Source organism: Acinonyx jubatus, chromosome C1 (genome assembly GCF_027475565.1).
Source record: "Acinonyx jubatus isolate Ajub_Pintada_27869175 chromosome C1, VMU_Ajub_asm_v1.0, whole genome shotgun sequence".
Taxonomy (NCBI): Eukaryota; Metazoa; Chordata; class Mammalia; order Carnivora; family Felidae; genus Acinonyx; species Acinonyx jubatus.
Window position 1 is genome coordinate 100,814,156 of NC_069381.1, and position 22,031 is coordinate 100,836,186.

General features: G+C 45.0%; 1 protein-coding gene across 1 annotated transcript; it reads right to left on the reverse strand.

Moving 5' to 3' along the window:
• Positions 1 to 4,409: 4,409 nt before the first annotated feature.
• REG4 (regenerating family member 4) lies at positions 4,410 to 19,382 on the reverse strand. The gene is made up of 6 exons (XM_027058171.2): positions 19,263 to 19,382; positions 16,956 to 17,113; positions 13,838 to 13,935; positions 10,760 to 10,897; positions 8,946 to 9,051; positions 4,410 to 4,692 (listed from the first exon to the last, which is right to left on the reverse strand). Exons 2-6 carry the CDS (start codon positions 17,020 to 17,022, stop codon positions 4,625 to 4,627), a joined length of 477 nt encoding a protein of 158 aa, XP_026913972.1. The 5' UTR covers positions 17,023 to 17,113; positions 19,263 to 19,382; the 3' UTR covers positions 4,410 to 4,624.
• Between the last annotated feature and the right edge of the window lie 2,649 nt (positions 19,383 to 22,031).

Genomic DNA, 22,031 nt, shown 5'->3' on the forward strand with positions numbered 1-22,031 from the left:
TGTGCAGCTGCTGGCCAGCACTGCTCTGCTCTCTGTCACTGTAGTTTCGCCTTTTCTAGGGTTTCAGATACGTAGATTCTTATAGTATGTGGTCTTTTGTGTCTGACTTCTTGTATGTGCATAATTTTTGAGATCTGTCCCCATTATGTGTATCCATAGTTGGTTCCCCTTTATCACCGAGCAGTTTTCTATTGTGTGGATCTGCCTCAGTTTGTTTATCCATTCACCAGTAGGTCCAGTAAGTGAGTCAAAACCTTTGGGTTTCTTTCTGTTTTGCACTATTATGAATCAAACTATCACAAAATAAAATATAATTAATAACTGTGTATAGGTCTTTCTGTGCACATGTGTTCTCATTATTCTTATTAAATAAATGGCCATGAAAGGACTTTTGGGTCCTATGGTAAGTCTGTTTAACTTTTTATAAGAAATTGCCAAACTTTTTCCAGAGGGACCCTTTTGCATTCCTGTAGCTATGTATATTTGAGGCTTCTGGCTGCTGTGACTCCTCACCAGCGCTTGGTATTATCAGTCTTTTCCTTTTATAATGTTTATTTGTTTTTGAAAGAGACAGAGCATAAGCAGGGGAGGGGCAGAGAGAGAGGGAGACACAGAATCCAAAGCAGGCTCCAGGATCCAGGCTGTGACCTGTCAGCACAGAGCCAGACGCGGGGCTACAAACTGATGAACTGTGAGATCATGACCTGAGCCGAAGTAGGAGGCTTAACTGACTGAGCCACCCAGGTGCCACAGTATTATCAGTCTTTTAAATTTTAGCCATTCTAGGGGCACCTGGGTGACTCAGTCGGCTAAGCTTCCAACTTCGGCTTAGGTCATGATCTCACAGTTCATGAGTTCAAGCCCCACGTCGGGCTCTGTGCTGACAGCTCAGAGCCTGCAGCCTGCTTCGGATTCTGTGTCTCCCTCTCTCTCTGCCCCTTCCCCACTTGTGCTCTTTCTCTTTCTCTCATTCAAAAATAAATAAACATTACAAAAATTTTTTTTTAATTTTAGCCATTCAAGAGGATGTATAGTTGTATCACATTTTGTTTTGTTGTTCTTTTGGATTATATTTTGAAGTAATTTCTCAATTTTTTTCTTTTTTGGTTTTTGCTTTCTGTGTCCTAATACATCTAACCCAAGATCACAAAGAAAGATTGCTACCTATATTTACCCTTAAAATAAATGGTTTCTGGCTTAATCTAAATGCCCTCAGATTACTCTCCTCTATCTTTATTCATGTAGTGAATGCAAAGACTTCACCTATTATAGTAAGTCTGATGGAAATGTGTATTAAATTTTTAAATTAGTGCTTGGTGTGCACCTCCTTCACTATCCTGTGTCTGTATTGCCTCCTATGTGCTTGTCCACAGCCAGGCAGACATCCACAGAACTTTCTGGAATCCAAGGTCTTTCCTCTACAGCTGTCCTCCCACGCTCCAGCAGAGGGCGCTAGTTTGTGTGGCGGCAAGCAAGCAGCTACTTAGGACATCTCATGTGATGTTCACAGAGAACAATGACATTTGTTAAGCTCTTAGGCCAGACCTCATTCCAGACTCTTTACATATTTTAGCTAACTTAATCCTCAAATCCCTGAGGAAGAAAGTGAAGGCTCAGAGACTTTAGGCTCCATGTTAATGCAGCCATTTTGAGGCAGGGTCGGTCAGATGCCGGGGGCTTAATTCCAAGTGCTTTGCTCTTCCCGCTGTAATAATTCACCACAGGCTGTGGCTGGAGTCTTATGTCACTGAGCACATCTTGGGAAACAATATCCGCCTGATTGTTATCTTTCTTGAATCAGATGCTTTTCCAGTCTTAGTTCAGACACCTGATTCTTAAGTCCTGCCATGCAGCCTTTGGACAGTTTCCAAAAGGATGGCCCTTGGCTCCCAGGTGGAGACTCCCCTTGCACATATGTGTCACGTGTCAGGGCCACAGAGGAGGGTTGTGTGGCTGGTGCACTGCACACAAGTACACAACTAAGGGGGCAGGTCAAGGCTGAATTCCAACCTGCTTTTGTCCTGTGGGTCCATGAGGCTGTGTCTTCCTTTCTCAGTTCCCACAAAGACACTGTGTCTGCCAGTGGTGGCCTGTCCTTCAGGGGAAGCTGGCTAACCCCTGAGCTCCAGGGGAGTCACGTGTGCTATCCCTTTGCGGAATTAATCACCACATCCCACCCTCCTAGCCATAGTGATTAGTTGAGGACTGAGCACATAACCCATGTCAGGAGATTCTTGGCCAATGAGGCTTAGGTTAGAGGCTTCTGTTTGAGGGCTGTGGGGTCTCTTTTTTCATAAGGTAAGGATGGGAACTGCCACAGCCATTCTTGCAGTTCGATGGGGCTTGATAATGGGGTTAATACTCAGCAAAAAAAAAAGGTCAAAAATAATGCAAAGAGAAAACCCTATGCTGGTGACTTTGTTGAGCCCTGGGTCAAGCTATGCCTGAAGCCCAAATCTAGTCATGGACCATAGAGTAACATATACCAATAAATTCTCTGTCTTGCTTAGACAGCCTGGCTGTCAGTTGTGACCAAAAGCACGCTAATTATTCCGTACATAGTCCACACAGGCCCACTCCCCATCCCCTCTTCCTGGCTTTGTATTCCCATCATAGTACCTGTCACCTTCTCATACAACATTATTTACTTAGGTAATTGTGTTTCTACCTCCACTCCTCACCCCTGCCAAACGGTATGCTCTCTAACAGCAAGGAATTTATCTGGTTTGTCCGTTGATCGATTCGCAGTCCCTGCAATGAGTTCTTAGTACATAGCATGCATTCAATAAACTTTTGTTGAATGATGTAGTGATATATCTACCCAATGAATAAAGATTACTAAAATGTGATATGCACAAATCAGCACACACTGATTTTCCAAAGTTAACCAAGGACCAGCCTTCTAATAAGATAAGCAGCTGCCCATCCTTATTTGCGAAAGTCGCGAAGCACACGCTGTGCACACGTACACGCGGCTTGTTGGCATGTCAGCAATTTCAGAGAGGGTGCTTCGTTTTCGCTACATCACCAAGCATGTTTCAGGTGGGGGCACTTGGGAAGCTCAGTCAGTTGAGCATCTGACTTTGGCTCAGGTCATGATCTCACAGTTTGTGAGTTCCAGGCCTGCGTCGGGCTCATTGCTGTCAGCTGGGAGCCTGGAGCCTGCTTCGGATTCTGTCTCCCTCTCTCTGCCCCTTCCCTCTCTCTCTCTCTCTCAAAAATAAATAAACATTAAAAAAATTTTTTTGGGGGGGCGCCTGGGTGGCGCAGTCGGTTGAGCGTCCGACTTTAGCCAGGTCACGATCTCGCGGTCCGTGAGTTCGAGCCCGGCGTCAGGCTCTGGGCTGATGGCTCAGAGCCTGGAGCCTGTTTCCGATTCTGTGTCTCCCTCTCTCTCTGCCCCTCCCCCGTTCATGCTCTGTCTCTCTCTGTCCCAAAAATAAATAAACGTTTAAAAAAAAAAATTTAAAAAAAAATTTTTTTTAAAACAGTATTTTAGGTTGGTGTTGCTCTTCAGCTGGAGCTGTTACATATGTTTAATGTATTTACAGAATGACTATTAGATTTTACTTTGTTTTGTGTTGGTACATCTGTTATTCATCCCTTCTTGGATTTTTATTTTGCTTCTCTTTACTTCTCTGCCATCATGAGCTACTTTTCCTCCAGAGAGTATGAATGAATTAGGGAGGTAGGTAGGCCATAGTCAGAAGACGTTGGGAACCTCTACCTTTTGGGGATATTGTGATCCATGTTTCCTTCACATTCTGTTAGTTCTTACAGGAAATACCACAGAATCTGGCACTTGCCCCAATGATTTTCGTACATGGCCCCTGGCTGTCTAGCATTCCTGATTTATCTTACCATCTCGGTCAAAGAATCTGATACCTTTGTTTGTTTCTCCAACAGTGGCTCCCCAGAACCCTCGAAGGCGTTGGTGGTTGCTTTTTGCTGACCTATCAGCTTCCAAAGAATGACCCTTTTCCATCCGATCATCTTGCCTGGACTCCCACCATGAAGACATTTATCCTTTGGGTTAACAAGCTTTTTCCTGCTTAGAGGAAGCAATACGTTATCTCTGATGTCTTCCTCTGGCTTCCAAAAGAGTGACAAGGGTGTTGGGGGAGGAAGGAAGAAGTGGGGAAGGGGGCAGGAGGGCCAGCGTGCTGTCTGTTCACTCCCCCTCCCTTTGCTGCACCCTTCCCCGAGCCAGCTTCTTAGCCTGTCTTGGGCTGCTAAGGTCACAGGGGTGCAGGGGGGTGTTCTCAGTTTCTGGCATAAGACTCTGTGTTGACCGGTTGGCACAGCACCGTGGGGGAAGCCGATGGCCATCCACACATCCAGAACTGCGTGGGCGGCCCAGCCACACTTCCTCTCCTCTCTGGGGGTGCTTCTAAGAAATGCAAACGAGATCACACCAAAGCCACATTTCCTGTAATTGTCATAGAAGCCACTGTCATACAGTGTTGAGGCCTTGGATGCTAATAAACCTAAAAGAGTGAGTGTGACAGGGCCGATCAGCCTCAGTTGCCGTGTTTGCTCTGAGACAATGATCAGACGCAGCCGGCATGCACAGAGGGAGGAGGGCAGGGGCGTGTGTGGGGTGAGCACGGCCTCGATTCGTGCTCTACACTCGGTATTTGCACAGGAAGTGCTGGTGCGTGCTGCATTCGTTGCTCCTCCAAGTTAAAAAGTCTGCAAGAAAATAAACAGACGTTCAAATCCCTCCAGTTCTGTATTTCACTTACCAGCGTTCCCTGGGTCTCTTGCTTGGAACCCTGGGAAGTGCACTGCCATGCTTAATTTCATGCGTGGACTGGGCTAGGAGGTGGGCCCAGGCGTTGGGTCAAACACCAGTCTACGTGTTGCTGCAGAGGTGATTTGTTTGGGATGTGATTAGTATTTAAACTAGTAATGAGAAAATTTAATGAGCGAAGCAGACTACCCTCCATAATGTAGGTAATCATCCAATCAGTGAAAAGACCAAGTTTTCCCAAAGAGCAAGGAATTCTGCTTCCAAAGTGCCCTGGCCTCAGGATTGTGACATCAATGCATGTGGGAACTCACAGTCCGTAGCCTGCCCTGTGCATGTCAGCTTTGCTGGCCCGACAATCACAAAAGCCTTTTTTTTTTTTTTTTTTTTTGAGAGAGACGGTGCAAGTGAGTCAGGGGCAGAGAGAGGGAGAGAGAGGGAGAGAAGTGGGGCTCACTCAAAGCAGGGCTGGAGCTCACCCCATGTGGGGCTGGAACTCACGAACCATGAGATCAATGACCTGAGCCAAAGTCAGATGCTTAACTGACCAAGCCACCCAGGCGCCTGGGAGCCACTTTAAAAGAAATCTATCTCTCTCCGTATACATCCAATTACTTTTGTTTCTCTGACGAATACCAGCACTAACTTTGTTCACGGAAAGAAAAATAATGTAAACGTCAGGCACAATTGCAGAAGCCCCATGCCAGCGAAACTTCGGAGGGGAAGACAGAGCTGGACGTAAAAGCGGGGTTCTTTTGTGTCTGTAACAGGAGGCTGCAAGGATGCGGAGGTGGTTTTTCCAAAGTCCGCAGCTGAGGACTGGAAGCTGCTGAGCCAGTCACGTCCCACAGGCCACCCCTTTATAAAGAAGGACTGACGGCAAGGAGCAGGTGATCTTGGAAACGGAAGTATTTTTGTGGACAGGGCCCACCAGGGCCGTCCACAGATCTGCTTATCACCCTGCGGTGTGGGCAGCAGAGTGGTGAGTCGTTAGACATCTGTCCGCCTGGCTCTGACCTGTGCGTCCTGCCCTGGGGCCAGTGTGTGTTGGTGGGATGAGAGCCCCGGGGCCAGAGGGCACTGCCAGGCAAATTGGGGGAAGGTGTGCCACCTCCCCTTCAGAGGTCTCCAGAGGTAGAGAGGATGGGGCCAGCCCATGCCCATGTCCATGGCAACCAGAGCCGGGCCACAGAGAGTAATGATATGGAGACGACGAGTTCTAGGTACTGACAAGGTGTGGGGCCGGGAGAACACGGCTCCAGGCTTCAAATAATCAAGAACACAGGCAGCTCCCCCATGGACACCAACCTAGGGAGGAGTCTGATTGCAGTCTCCTCCTCCGTTCCTTTACACCAGAGAGGTGTGTGTAGACCATACCCCTCCCCTCCAGGTCGGAGAACCATGAGTCTACCCTGACTGGGATAAGCACTTCACATATATGTGTTCAGGTGATTAGTACTCTTGGTTTTCCCTTTCTGTGGAGAGGCAACTGAGGCACAGAGAAGTAGGAAATTGGCTCAGGGTCACAGAGCTAACTGGAGGAACTGGAATCCCACCCCAGGCATTCCAAAGGCAGAGCCCATGGTCTTGACTCCAACTACATTGAATATGAAATTTCTGTTTACTTATTTTTGAGAAACAGGGAGAGAGAAAGAGGGGGAGAGAGAGCATGCATACAGGGGAGGGGCAGAAGGAGATGGAGAGAGAATCTTAAGCAGGCTCCATGCCAGCGTGGAGCCTGCCTCAGGGCTCCCATCTCACCATGGTGAGATCGTGACCTGAGCCAAAATCAAGCGTTGGATGCTCAACCAACTGAGCCCCCCAAGTGCCCCTGAAGTTTCCGTTTAAATTGTAGCACTACATTTTTAAATGTGTCAGAGAGGACCAGTAGAGTTGTCAGAAAGCACTGTACGTGCAATTTGTCAGAGAGTCACAAGCAAGTTCCGCCGTGGTGCAGAAAAGGAGTCAGAGGGGGTGAAAGAACCAACCAGACAAAATGGCCTCTGAGGGTCTTTCTAAATAGACATAAAAAAGGAACAGGTCTAGCCACACACAGGACGTGTGCATGGCGGTGTTTGGGGACATTGATACCATACCTTTTGGGTCTGAAGGAAACCATTCAGCCACTGAGTTGGCGGGGCTAAATCTGTTACACAAATAGAAAATGACACTGACAGGGCCAAGGGAAGGCTCTCTAAAATTCTACCTTCCACCAGTTTCTTGCTAATCCTTGTTTCATTCCTTGTGCTTTTCTGGCTTGAGTACCTGTATTCTGGTTCATAAGAGCTGGGCTGAGTGAACCCAGAAAAGGAAGAGAGTCTGAAAGACCTAGAGCTAGTTCTCAGGAAGATATCAGGCTTCCAGTTCCCACACAGGTGGCTTCGTTCCTGGGATTTTGCCCATGTGAACACGGACTGATGGGAAAGACTTGTGTTTGAGAAGTTGGTCCAGTTGAAATCTCAGAATCACAGGAAGCACTCTGAAAGGTGTCTAGTCCATTGCTTCCCCAAAGCTGGACTGGCCTCCAGCCTTAGAGATTCTGATGCTGTAGGTCCAAAGTGATCCCTGGATTATACTTCAAAAGTGTTCCTCGATTGATTCCTTCATGTGCCATGTGCTCCTCTTCTAACGCTTTTGGTACTGCAACTACAATGTCCACTTTTGCCTGGTTAATTCTAGTGATGGGGTTCTCACTGCTTCCTGCACATTCTAGTTTTGGATAGTGCTAATTGTTAAACTTTCCCCCCCTTAATTTAGATAGAAAGCCACGTATTACCAGTTTCTACCTATTGGTCTTGGTTGTGTTCCTTCCATCTGAGCTGTCTATGCCTTTCCCAGCAGCGGCTGTGGGCTCTACAAGTCATTGGGAAGCCCTTCCTTTGCCCGTGAGGAGACCCTCTTATTGCAAAGGGTCTCGACCTGGCCTCAGAGTTTGTTACCTTATTTCTACCATTCATCTTTTGCTGTTGGAAAATTTTCACACTCTTTTTTTGTGCATATAAAAGCTTTATTCCCCAGACAACAGCCACCCTGCGTCATGTTCCTGAGTCCTCAGTCCAGGCCTTTCCCAGGCCCACTTCCGGCCTAGGAGGGGTGTCCTGGTGACACCATGATGGCCTTTTAAACCCACTAGGATGTTGTCTTCGGCATCAAATAGCCTCTTTCTCTTTGCTATTCTGTTTTCTTGTTTTACAGCAGAAGACTTTTCACATCACTTAATCTCGGTGTTCTCAAATGCTAGCAATTTTGCCCCCAGGGGACATTTAGCAACATTTGGAGACATTTTTGGTTGTAACAACCTGTGGTGGGGGAGTGGTTCTACTGATCTCTGAAGATTGAAGACCAGGATATCCTGAACCTACAACGAACAGGACAACTCCCACAACGAAGAATTATCCAGCCCCAAATGTCATTGGTACAAAAGTTGAAAACTGGAAGTTATTAGCATAAAAAGCGAGGAATGAAAGACAAGAAAAACGAGGAGACTCAAGTGATTGCGTGCAGCCTAGAGCTAAGGTTCTGGGCCCTGCATTTTGGGAACAAAACTCAGGGAAACAAACAAGAGGGCAGCAGGCAGACAAAGATGAGGTTCCCAGGGCTCATGGGGAACCCAAACTAGAAGGAATTCAGAAAGAAGTTATATGTATTTTTTTCCTGTAGCCTGGGTTTCCCAAAATGTGACATCTTTCCCCTTCATATGTACACAATAGGGTTTAAAAATAAATGTATTTGGGGCCCCTGGGAGGCTCAGTCGATTAAGAGTCCAACTCTTGGTTTCGGCTCAGATCACGATCTCACGGTTCATGGGCTCGAGACCTGCATCGGGCTCTGTGCTGACAGTGCAGGGCCTGCTTAAGATTCCCTCCCTCCTTCTCTCTCTCTTTCTCTCTCTCTCTCTCTCTCTCTCTGGCCCTCCCCCTCTCACTCTCTCTCTCTCAAAATAAATAAATAAAATGTAAATAAAAATAAAAGTAAGTGTATTTAAGAAAAAAAGTGAGTGTATTTTAAAGAAGATATTAAGAATAGTTGGTCTATGGATATGGCGAAGATTGTAAAATGATCACAAATGACTGTGGGTTGGTAAATAATGTCTGTGGCAAGGCCACTATCCTGTGGGAAACAGAGCTGCTGGTGTGAAATGGGGCTGGCGGGGGGGGGGGGGGGGGAGGTGGGGGGGGTAGGCGGCGGATCTTACCTTCCCTGGAGTTCATCTCCACGCAGTACTTGTTCCCACCTGCGGACTTGGCCGACAACTTTCTGTACAAATAGAAGGCCCCATCGATCCACTGCCACTTCTGGCTCTGCAAGTGACCACAGATGGAAGACAGTCAGCCTGTGCACTTGCTCACAGCCAGGCGGTCCTCTCAGGCCCCTTGAAAACCCGTAAAAATCTTTCATCACAAGAAGCACAGGGATGTGCACAGAATGAAAAAGAGAAAAGTCACCCCATTTAAAGAGGAAAACATTACTATTGATTTTGGCATAGTTACTTCTGGTGTAAACATTGTTATTTATCACGATCTTTTTATGGACTAAAATAGGTGGTGGTCTTTAAAAAATACATACTCAACTGTGTATCTTGCTTTCAAAACATTTTTAAATGGTCATGGTGCACTATAATTTACCTTAATGGTTTGATGATGTTTATGTTGTTTCTAATTTACAATGATTATAAAGAATACCGCTATGAACTACTTTGTTCCTGAAGCTGTTTCTGTACTTAAACTTATTTTTTTAGGATAAAAACCCAGAAGTGGAGTTAATGGGTCAAAGGATGTGAATATTTTGAGGGTACTGACATGCATGGCCAAACTGCTTTCCATCTACTGGACAATGTCTTTACATCCTTAAAAATATTATTCATTAAGACAAAGCAAAAGTCTGATAATCTGATAAGTCAAATTATATTTCTATTTTAATTTGCATCTTTGATAACTAGAGACATTACACATTTTTAAGGACTTTATTAGCCACTTACTTTCTTCAGTTATGAATGTAGAAAATTAAATACCCCCACAATTGTATAAATAGATGTAAATATTTGTCCTAACTCTGAAGAAGAGAGTTGATTGACAGCAATGTAAATACATAAAAATGTGTAATTAATTGTATAAATTATTTGCAACATCTATGGCGAAGTTTTATCAAGAAACAGAAAGTCTGGGGGTTCTTTTCTGGTGTTCCTTATGTTTGTTTGGGTTAACTATAGAAGATTCCCACGAAGAATCTGTAAACTGCAGCTCCCACAGAGGGACCTCGGCACCCAGCCCAAAGACCTCACATACCATTCTTTACAATGAGGTACTGATGGAGATTAAAACGAAGGTCTAGTGAAAAAAAAAGTCATGGGTAACATGAAAAAAAATAATAGCATCTAGGAAAAAGCTTGGCTGAAAGTTCCCAACTTTAACTCAAGATCTAATGGGAATTTAATTAAGCTACATTTCCTAACAGATGTGTGTGCGTGTATGTGTGTGTATGTGTGTGTATGTTTTCATATACGTGTATATATCTATATATGCTTACACAGCTTAAAAAAAATGTTTACTTATTTATTTTGAAAGAGAGAGAGAACAGATGCAGGGGAAGGGTGTGGGGGGGAGAATCCCAAGCAGGCTCCATGCTGTTAGTGCAGAGCCTGATGTGGGGCTCCACCTCAGGAACCATGAGGTCCTAACTTGAGCCGAAGTCAAGAGTTGGATGCCCAACTGACTGAGCCCCATAACTTTTTTTTAGGCTGTGAAAAGCCGGTCATTTTGTGTTCTAAGATTTGGGAGGACTTTAATTAGGTAGAAGTTCTACAAAGTGATGCCATTGAAATAATTTCCTCCGTTGAGGGCCAAAACTGAGACCTAGACCTTGAGGCTTTGGCCTCTGTTGGTTGGAGGCAGTAACTGAAAAAGATTCACTCCCTGTGCCTCCGTCAGTAGGCCTGGAAGCTATTTCCCATGCAGGGACCATCTATCTGGCTCTCCCAATGGGACACGTGTGGGTCAAGTCTGAGGTTACCTTTTGTGGGTCATGCAGGCCGATCCATACAGGCTTGGTTTTTTGGTAGCCACTTATATACTTCGCTACGATGTTGGCTTCCTTTGCATTCTGGAGAGATGCCAGGTGGGCTCCATTTCCATACAACTGACACTCGTACTGTGGGCAAGAAGTTGTGCTAATCATCTCCTGAAGTTTAAACACATAGTCCTCACCCCAGAACCCTAGTAAGTACATAACTATCTTCTCTGCGGCAACTTTTAAAACTCTCAGCACCAGACCCGAACTTGTTTTACTCCTGTATGTCTTTTGTTTGTTTGGAGCAGGGAAGGGGCAGAGAGGGAGGGGAGAGAGCATCCCAAGCAGGCTCCACACTGTCAGCGCAGAGACAGACGTGGGGCTCAATCCCATGAACTATGACATCATGACCTGAACTGAAATCCAGAGTCAGATGCTTAACTGACTGAACCACCCAGGCGCCCCTATATGTCTTTTTTTGATCCCAAATTCTTGCTTTTCAAAGATGCTATCAAGAGAAGGCAATCTGGATTTTTCTTCTCGATTCCTGAATGATAATCACCTTTTGTTTTAGGGATTGGATAAAACGTGGCATAACCATTCTCTAAATGGAAACATATTGTCCCAATAAACAAGGCAAACATTTTATATATCCACATCTTCTAAAGAAGTATACTTATCTTATGCTCTTTTGCGGTTGTATTACAGGTTCTGCCTCCATGATACAACTTAATGTAATGAAAACATGGTTTTGGCTGCAGTTGCTACTTCAATGCCCCCCTTTGGTATCTTGCTCGTGATTAGACATGGCTGGTGTTGGATGTTAATGCATTCCTCACCCTTGCCGACCATTTCACAACACCGGCATGTTTTCATAACTTCATTTGACTGTCAAACTTGTGAGGCATGGAAGCCAGATTACCAATCAACGTTTAGTGAGAGGCCCAGTCACAAAGGGTTCCTGGGACAAAAGAGGAAAGAGTCTCTGTGGTTCAGTGAGATTTCCTCTCCAAGTTCACGCTCCTGGTAGTGCCATAACAGGACCTGGAACTCAGACCTGGAAACTGTCATTCTCATGGTCCCCTCCACACCAGGAATTTCGAGAACTAAGATTGGCCCTTAATATTGGCAACTAGCAGCAGCAGCCAAGGTATTTATTTGTTGGGTCCTTTTCCAGCACCTTCTCTGCACTACGTTCAGGAGCAATTAACTCTGCTAAGGCTTTGTACCAATCCTGGACCGTTTTTGCCTTAAGAACCTCAAATAAACACCCAGCATGTGTAATAAGCTCTTGGTAAGTTATTTTAATGAATCCTTCTGACAAGGCCATGGGGTAAAAGTGACATCCCCATGTTAAAGCAAGGAAACTGGTAGAGTGAGGTACGGCTATAACTAGTGAGTGGCAGAGTCATGATTTAAACTCAGGTCTATTGCTGGGTCATAGGATAATTCTATTTTTAATTTTTTGTGTAGTTTATATGTATAATGGAATACTACTTGGCAATGAGAAAGAATGAAATCTTGCCATTTGCAACAATGTGGATGGAACTGGAGGGTATTATGCTGAGTGAAATAAGTCAGTTAGAGAAAGACAGGTGTCCTAAGTTTTCACTCATATGTGGAATTTGAGAGGCTTAACAGAAGACCATGGGGGGAGGGAAGGGGAAAAAATAGTTTCAAACAGAGAAGGAGGCAAACCAAAAGAGATTCTTAATGCAGAGAACAAACTGAGGGTTGATGGGGGAGTGGGTTGGGGAGAGGAGAAAATGGGTGATGGGCATTGAGGAGGGCACTTGTTGGGATGAGCCCTGGGTGTTCCATGTAAGAGATGAATCATGGGAATCTATTCCCAAAGCCAAGAGCACACTGTATACACTGTATGTTAGCCAATTTGACAATAAATTATATTTAAAAAATAAATAAACAAACTCAGGTCTGTATTACTCCCAAGCCTCCCAGGTAACTTCCTCTTTGGGCAGAATTAGTTTTGGAATGTCTGGGTACAGGCAATACAGGTGGCCTTTAAGGTTTCTTCAAGTTGCTTCTCAAGAATTGAGGAGAGGCCCATTACTTTCCACCAGCTTTTTTTTTCTTTTCAGTGAACAGTGTCTGAGAAACCCCTTCTTCATTTAGCACATTCTCCCTCCTTCCCTCTCTCTCTCTCTCCTTCTCCCTCTCTCTCTCATTCACATCAGCTCAGGAAGCATTGCATTAGGGCTGACTTCCCTGGGTTTGCTCTGCTACTTACTCTGGGTGTGATCTTGGGAAAGTCACTTATGCTCACACTGCATTGGGATTTTCCATTTAAATGTCACAATCTTGCACTAACCCCACACTTTTTAAGGTCAGAGAAGACTTCGTATCCTCAATAGCTATCACTTGGTAGGTGCTCCGTCCTTGGTGAGTTATTTATACACAGAATTCTGAGGCCGTTCTAGGCCCAGATCACACCACATTCTCCCCAACCAGTCATGTCAATTAAACAGCCACAACCCAGAGAAACGGCAGCACTGGCTCCCACACTCCTCTGAGGTGGGGTGGCCCTTTGGGTATCTTCTAGACAAAGCCTCAGGGAGATAAAGCCAGCACATTTGCTGGGTTGTGTAGACAATGAAGCCTTCCATTTGTTTGGACTGCTTCACTTTCTGTCAGGTGGTTCTGAAGACTGGTGTGCTCCAGGACTGCCTACACACTGCTCTTTCTGGTAAGTCTGGTGCAGCTATTCAATTGTTCTTTCTGGAAGGTCTTTATCTTCTCATTCTCCTTCTATTTGTGTATTTCTGTCTTTCTTACTGACAGCGAACTCCCTGAGGGTAATGGCTGTTTCTTGTCCATTCTTACGTCTTCACAGCTCACCTAGGATCTGGGCACATAGCACCTGCTCCATCCATGCTTATAGAACTGGAAGAGGAGCACACACAACGCTATTCTCTGCATTTCAGCAGCGGGTGACTCCTCAGAATGCCAAGGGAGGACTCTTAATTCTGAGCCAAATGAGACCTGCAGCTCTGGGTGGCCCCTTTAGAGATACCTCCAGGTGGCTTTAGAGATACCTGTCCTAGCATGGGCCAGATTCCTTACCTCAGCCTCAGACCAGGTCCTCAGCTTCCGGAAGTATCCGTAGCAATTGGACTTGTAGTAAAACCATCCAGCAGCGCATCTGGGTCTCATGATGATGTCTGCACAAACACAGAAGGCGATTGCAAGTGATGATGGCAACGCCAATCCATTCCTACACTCGTCAGTCTACAGAATGCAAGGGAGGCTGGCTGTCCTGAAGAAGGATCCTGCTGGGCTGCCTAAACTTTATACAGGTAATCTTTCTCCCAGCCTTCTCCAAAGGGAACTATGGCCTTTGTAAGGGGAACTGTGCACTGGAGAAAAGGCTACAATCAGATTTTAAAAATTTTTAATGTTTATTTTATTTTTGAGAGGAGGGAGGAGGTGCAGAGAGAGAGGGAGACACAGAATCTGAAGCAGGCTCCAGGCTCTGAGCTGTCAGCACAGAGCCTGACACAGGGCTCGAACTTACGAACCATGAGATCATGACCTGAGCCGAAGTCAGATGCCTAACTGACTGAGCCACCCAGCTGCCCCTAGCTAAGACGATTTCATAGCAGACCCAGGGGGACCCCACATCCATCCCACGATTATCTCTCCAGTTATGAAATACACAATTAGAATAGCCACACTCAGCAACTGGCAGAATCCTCACATTGGTTGTCAGGTCAAACAGCTATAATTCAAGGCAGCACAAGAATGGGCAAAGGGCATAAATTGGTAGTTTTAGGCATTATGAGGAAGGAGTGGGTATTTTTGACCAGGGGGACACAGGACAGGTTAGATGGCAACTTGGATGGAACTTGACACTGGGTGAGCTGGGTTGTGTCAATAGCGAGGGGACACGTTAGGCAAAGGAGGTGTGTGAGCAGAGGAATGGAGGCAGAAACGTGCAAGATGTGCACCACAAGGGCGAGCACTTAAGTTTGCCTCAAGTAGAGGGAATCGTCCAGGCAAGCATGGTGGAAAGGGAAAGGAGAATCAAGGTCTGGACAAGGAAGCCATGACCGAGAGGCACAGGCTCTTCCTGCTACTTGATTAATGAGTGGGCCACGTCACCGAATCTGAAGGTTTAAGAAGCAGGGAAATGGCTGGAAATACAGAGGGCCTCGGTGATGAAGGGAAGGCCAGGCTGGTGAGCTCGGGCTTTGTGACCACGTGGCTGCACTCCAGTGCTATAGATGAGCGCAGGGGTCTTTCCGTTCCTCGGAGACTTCTGCAGTCTGTCGTTGTCACATAGCAAGCACTTCCTCTCTCCCCACTCAAATGACACTCCTGTCACTCGTTTGCCCTGATCTATTTCATCCTTTCCCTATACATCTCTAGGGACTTCCTATGCTTTCAGATAAGCTCCCTCCTCTGGCTAGCAGGGCATTCATGACCTGGTTCTGCAGCCCTATCCAGCCGAATCTTCCTATGCAGCAATCCCAGGAAGTCTCTACAACAGGGAGGAAGATCTGTAGAAGAGTAGAGTAGCGAGTGTAGAGTAACCGGTGATATGTTCTGGCTCTACCTCCTTCAGAGGAGAGAAACCAGAGAGGGCTGGTGAGATCCCAGAGTCGGGAGACTGGTTTCTCGCTCCCCAGGTTTAGCCTGGGTGAATTTCAAGCTCCTGGAGATAACCACCTGGTGGGTTGCCTCCACAGGAGAGTTGAGGGCCACCTCTCATTGTCTTTCATATTCTATTTTTTTTATTTTTTTTTAATGTTTATTTATTTTTGAAGGAGAGAGAGATGGAGTGTGAGTAGGGGAGGGGCAGAGAGAGAGGGAGACACAGAATCTGAAGCAGGCTCCAGGCTCTGAGCTGTCAGCACAGAGCCCCGACGCAGGGTTCGAACTCACAGACCACGAGATCATGATCTGAGCCGAAGTCGGACCCTCAGCCGACTGAGTCACCCAGGCGCCCCAGTCTTCCCTATTCTAGCACGGTTCAGAGAAAGCGGCTCAATCCCCCAGGTCCCGAGCAGCCATAAGGATTGACAGAACTGGTGGCTGGCAGTCAGCATGGGGTGGAGGGCAAAGAACCTTGAAGCACAAGGACACATCCAGGGTAGGCTAAGGCAAGGACCACACACATGAGCCACGGGCACCAACATGATGCCAAAATAATTCTGCTTCTCTTCCTGCTTTCTTCCAATTGATTCTCCCCTTGGCCAAAGTACTCCCCAGTGGGAGTAGTGTTAGGTTATATACATGCTCAGGCATGGTTTCCCTCGCTGGGCCATGCGGGACTATGAGAAGCACCCCGGGTGAGGTGCCAGAACATTATGTAATCTTGCTTTGTGACCTTGAGCAAGTCTCTACCTTCTTGGGGCCTCATAAACAGAATGAAGGCATTACACCAGATGTGCCCACATTTCATTTCTTTCCATTTCAGATACTCCATGATACTTATTCTCAGCTCATGAGTTCTCTTCCTGGCTTTCTCTACTGGAAGATCCTAGGGTATTGATTCTTGTTTTGTTGACATGTTACTTTGTACTTGATGCTGGGTCTACATGTGTGGGGGAGCCATCTCTCCAACAAGGTTGTAAGTCCCTTGCAACCCAGAATTCCCAGTATACTCAAATAGGAAAACAATGCATAAACATTGGGTACCTCTAATTATAGCGCTCACTTATTGACTACTAGATGTCAGGTGCACATTTGTCTTCCCTCTTCACAAGAAACTTGCAAAACTATTGTTATTATCTACATTTAGTTGATTATTTAACTATGGCTCACAACCACATGAGGTTAGAATTTGTTTGTTTGTTTGATTGTCCTTGTACTTGTTTTTCCCCTACAGTTTATTATTTATTGAGAGAGAGAGTCGGGGAGAGACAGAGAGAGAGAGAGAGAGAGAATCCCAAATAGGCTCACCACTGTCAACATGGAGCCTGATGGGGGGCTCGAACTCATGAACCATGAGATCATGACCTGAGTTGAAATCAAGAGTTGGATGCTTAATCGACTGAGCCACCCAGGTGACCCGAGTCCTTGTACTTTTTTACCATGTGACATTGTCTTTTGTTCCTGTCTTTGACATCTATTTCCTGTAGCACCTAAATATTTTGGGGGGTGAATGGATGGCTGTCAGTGTGCTGCATGAACACAGGCTGTGGGTGGGCTCAGTCCCAGCTGAGTGACGGATACTCACCACCCAGGACTTCAGTGCTGAGTACACAGCTCAGCAGTAGGAGAAGCCACATTCTTTGGGGGGCCATCTTCTTCTTCCCCTGGCCACAGAAGTGCTTCAGGAGCCTCTATTACAAGGAGTTTTCCCTTGAAGCTCCTGGATTCGCCTAGACCTGCAGCCTGAACACATTGGGTGAGACAGACCCAGGAATTTAGATGCCAAATCACATATGGAGGAAGCAAAATATTTTCCTAAGCCCAGATTATACAATGAATGGAATCTCAAGCTAAATGTAGAGACTGGGAATAGTTAACTTATGTCACCTGCAAGACCTCTGGTCCAGCGCCAGAGACGTAACTGTACTGGGCTGAAAAGTCTGGATGGAGACCGTTTGGTACACTGTGGAGAGCCTGCTCCTGCTATTCTCTGGGGAACCAGCAGAGGGAGCCTAAGCCAAGCTTTCTCACAGATGAGGCAGTAATGGGCTTTCTATACAATCAGCTCAATCAAATCAAGTCAGTCCCAAGAGTAAATTTTTCTGTGTTAGAATTAAAAGTGAGTATATGGTCCAATGTCCACATTTTACAGATGAGAGTCTACCTGAGGCCTTTGGGTATGAAGTCATTTGGTCATTGTTGCACAGCTATAACCAGATCTCCTGACTTTAGGGCAACCCTCTTTCCTTCACACTTAGGTGATAACCACATTTTTTTTGTTTTGTTTTCAGAAAATAAATGGGCAATAGTGTGCGGACAACAGTACTGTTCCCCCAAACTTTGAAGAACACCCAATTTGTCCATTTTTTTCTTGCTGATTTTGGCTTGATAAAGAAAAACCTCATTGTTTTTGTTAGTATTTTAAAAATATTAGTAATTAAATTACTTAAATTAGTAATTAAAAAAAATTTAAAAATATATAAAAAAGAATTTAAACATCTTTTTCTAGAATGCTTATCTTTAAAATTTTCTTTTGTGAATTTTTGACTTAGAGCTGTATGCATTTTTCTGTTCGATTACTATCTTTTTTCTCAGGAATTTGTAGGGCTTTTCTTGTATATTTACTGTCTTTCACAGTAAATATTTGCCAGTTTGTACATCTTCTTGTTTCTGTTTCTTGCCACACTGAGAATTTCAAAAACTGTCATATTTATCTTTTCCTTCATAACATTTGGAATTTATGTCAGCAAAAAAAAAAAAGGCCATTACCATCCACATAAGATGAAAATATCTGCCCATATCCTCTTTTATTTTCATCTGCCTGGCATTTATTTTAGTGTAAGCATGAGATCGGGTCCAAGATTTTTTCCCAAATAATTATTAGGATGAGTAAATAATTAATTGAATCCTTATTTGAGCATACTTTATGATCCCAAAATCAGAATACATATTCTAACTATCTTATAGTAGGTTGCTTACAGGAATGATGAAACATAATATTCAAACTTTCCTGGGCAATCTAAAGATTAGATGCATATGAAAGTATGCACAATGCATGTGAGCACTGCGACACAGTGTTAAACAAAAAGGTGAAGCATGTCATAACCCTCTCCCCACCACATTGTTTTACACTCTTTTTTTTTTTTTCTTAAAAAGAGAGAGAGTACACATGGGGGAGCGGCAGAAGGAGAGGGAGAGAGAATCTTAAGCAGGCTCCACACTCAACGTGGAGCCCAACTGGGGGCTCAATCCAAGACCCTGGGACTGTGATCTGAGCGGAAATCAAGAGTTGGACGCTCAAGTAACTGAGCCACCCGGGCACCCCCACCCTCTCCCTACCTTTATATCATCACATTAACCCCATGCTCCTCTGACGAACTTCCCTTCCAGAGGTGATGGAGGTATTTTCAATGTCCTCAACCCCCTTAGAACACAAATAGCAAAGACTTCTCTGTCAAACCAACTATCTGGGGGAAGGGATGTGTAGCATCTTTTGGAAGAATCTACTAATGGATCTTAGCAAACTGACATTCATTGAACGTTTGCATGCCACCTAATCTAATCATAATGAGGCTGCAATGCAGGTATCATTAACTTGCTTTCCACATGAAGACACAAAATTCATTAAGTAACTTTCCCAAAGTTTCACAGCCATTAGATTGCACAGCCATGAATTAACCTGACACAGACACCAAAGGTAATCCTTTTTATAATAAAAGAGGAAAGAAAATAAGTAGTTCAAATTAAACACACACACACACACACACAGAAACAAAAAGCATGACTAACATCATTAGACCTAGAGCTTTTCATTTCTGGCCCAGTGAAGGTCTGGCAGAGGAAGTCAAATGTTCAAAGAAAGCCCTCTGCCCTCAACTGGGTGTAGGATTACCTGGTTGGCATTCAAGGCTTGAGGACCCCTGCTTTCTTCAGCATCCTAAGAGATCCCAGGAAGTTTCTTGAGTTTTTATATCTTCTTGCCTCTGGAATTATATGACCTTTGTTGTAATCATAGAGCAATAATGTTGTTTAAAATAACAATCCATCCATAAAGTCTTATCTTTAGTCAAAAGGAACAGCTGCGAGGCTTGAGAACATATTCTGAAGAAACTCTCCCTATTTGCAAACAATCTTTCCTTTACATCCTACGTTATCAAAACCGACAATATCCTGTAGTCTGTTAGAAGCCCATCCTCCTCTCGCCTTATTCACTTTTTCTTTTGTCAGTCATTTTATCCCTTTACATTGTTGATTTCCTTTATTTCTCCTTCCTTTCTATAAAGATGCCCCACTTCAACTCTGGAGAATCGGGATGTTTCTATCTTTGCAGAAAGGATTTGCCATCAGGGCTGGACATAACTTATGTACCCCTGTGGTGGGCTTGAGGGATACACACAGACTTCCCTCTCTAAGGCACCAACCCCATCTCCTTCAGCATGCACTCTGTTCCTCAAAAATCTGTTTAAGTTCTTTCTTCTTGTTCCTAAGGAACGAGTTAGTGAAATCTTGTCCTAATGCAGGGCAATTATGTGAAAATAGCTTACATTGATCCAATATTTTACCATACAGTGTCTTCACCTAAGTCACTAATGAGATCCTAACAAATCCCTGGGAGTGATGCAGGATGTGCACCCCCATTTCACACTGAAGAAACCTGATGTTAAGAGGTGTAAAGAGCCTGCTCTGTCAGGTTCACAATGCTGGTCACTGGTGGAGCTGGATATTGACCCCAAGCCCTCTCTGTTTCCTGAGTCACAGTCTTTTTTTTTTTATTAATTTTTTTTAATGTTTATTTATTTACTTTTGATTTTTTTGTTTTTTCTTTTTTTTTCTTTTTTTTTAACGTTTATTTATTTTTGAGACAGAGAGAGACAGAGCATGAATGGGGGAGGGACAGAGAGAGGGGGAGACACAGAATCGGAAGCAGGCTCCAGGCTCTGAGCCATCAGCCCAGAGCCCGACGTGGGGCTCAAACTCACGGACCGCGAGATCATGACCTAAGCTGAAGTCGGACGCTTAACCGACTGAACCACCCAGGCGCCCCTATTTATTTACTTTGGAGAGAGAGGGAGAGCACAAGTGGGGGAAGGACAGAGAGAGAGAGAGGGAGACACTGAATCCATCAGAAGTAGGCTCCAGGCTCTGAGCCATCAGCACAGAGCCCAACGCGGGGCTCGAACCCACAAACCGTGATATCATGATCTGAGCCAAAGTCAGACACTTAACTGAGCCACCCAGGAACCCCTCACACAGTCTTTTTAAATTTTTGTTAATGTTTATTTATTTTGAGAGAGAGAGAGAAAGTGCATGCAAGCAGGGGAGGGGCGGAGAGAGAGAATCCCAAGCAGGTTCTGTGCTGTCAGCACAGAATCTGACACGGGGCTCGATCTCATGAACCGTGAGATCATGACCTGTGTCAATATCAAGAGTCAGATGCTTAGCCTACCAAGCCTCCCAGGTGTCCCTGAGTCACACAGTCTTATTAAGAAAATAACCTATCTGGAAAGGCAACACGATTTCCTTCTGTAGTGTAGTAACAAACTATGTTGAAGGTGTCACCAATTATTCAATCTCAATGGTCTAGAACTTTAAGGCTGGAAAGGATAATGGTATTTCTCAAGTCCTAGAAATATACAGCTAGTTCAGAGTGAAGCTGATGTCAGAGGTGGATTTTCTTACTCTCCACGCAGGGTTCTTTTTACACTGCTACTCAGGCTTTGCCATTGGCTTTTTCTAGCCTGTGTATGCATTCACGGTGGGACAAGAGAAAGTAATATTTCCATGGTGTGCGAAGTGTATTTTTTTTTTAATTTTTTTTTCCCAACGTTTATTTATTTTTGGGGACAGAGAGAGACAGAGCATGAACGGGGGAGGGGCAGAGAGAGAGGGAGACACAGAATCGGAAACAGGCTCCAGGCTCCAAGCCATCAGCCCAGAACCCGACGCGGGGCTCGAACCCACGGACCGCGAGATCGTGACCTGGCTGAAGTCGGACGCTTAACCGACTGCGCCACCCAGGCGCCCCGCGAAGTGTATTTTAGAGAAACTCTGCCATTCTGATGATGCTTTGGGGAAAGAACACAAGGCCTGGCTTCTGATGGATGCTGGTTCAGGTCCCAGTTCCATTAGCCACTCACTGTGTAACATCAGACATTCTCCCACATCTCTCTGAGGCTCAGTTTCCTAACTGTATGTGGTAGGATGTTACCAGATGAATTTTATTTTTTTACTCTACCTGTTAAACACAACCTTTTCCCCTTTAGGTGGCTGGATAAGAATCATCATTGCTTCATGCCATAACAAAGAGCAAATATATAAATTCCAAGCTTCATTTAAAGATAGAAATCCAACAGATTTCTTCTTTTTTTAATGTTTATTTATTTTGGAGAGAGAGAGCACAAGTGGGACAGGGGCAGAGAGAGAGAGAGAGAGAGAGAGACAGAACCCAAAGCAGACTCCAGGCTCTGAGCTGTCAGCACAGAGCCCAATGTGGGGCTCAAGCCCAGGAACCATGAGATCGTGACCTGAGCCGAAGTCGGACGCTTAACTAATGGAGCCACCCAAGCGCCCCATAATTCCAAGTTTTTTAAGTTCAAAAGCACTGGTCCAAGGTGTCAGAGAGAAAAGTTTTGACAAACTATATGTTTAGGTAGATTTCCCG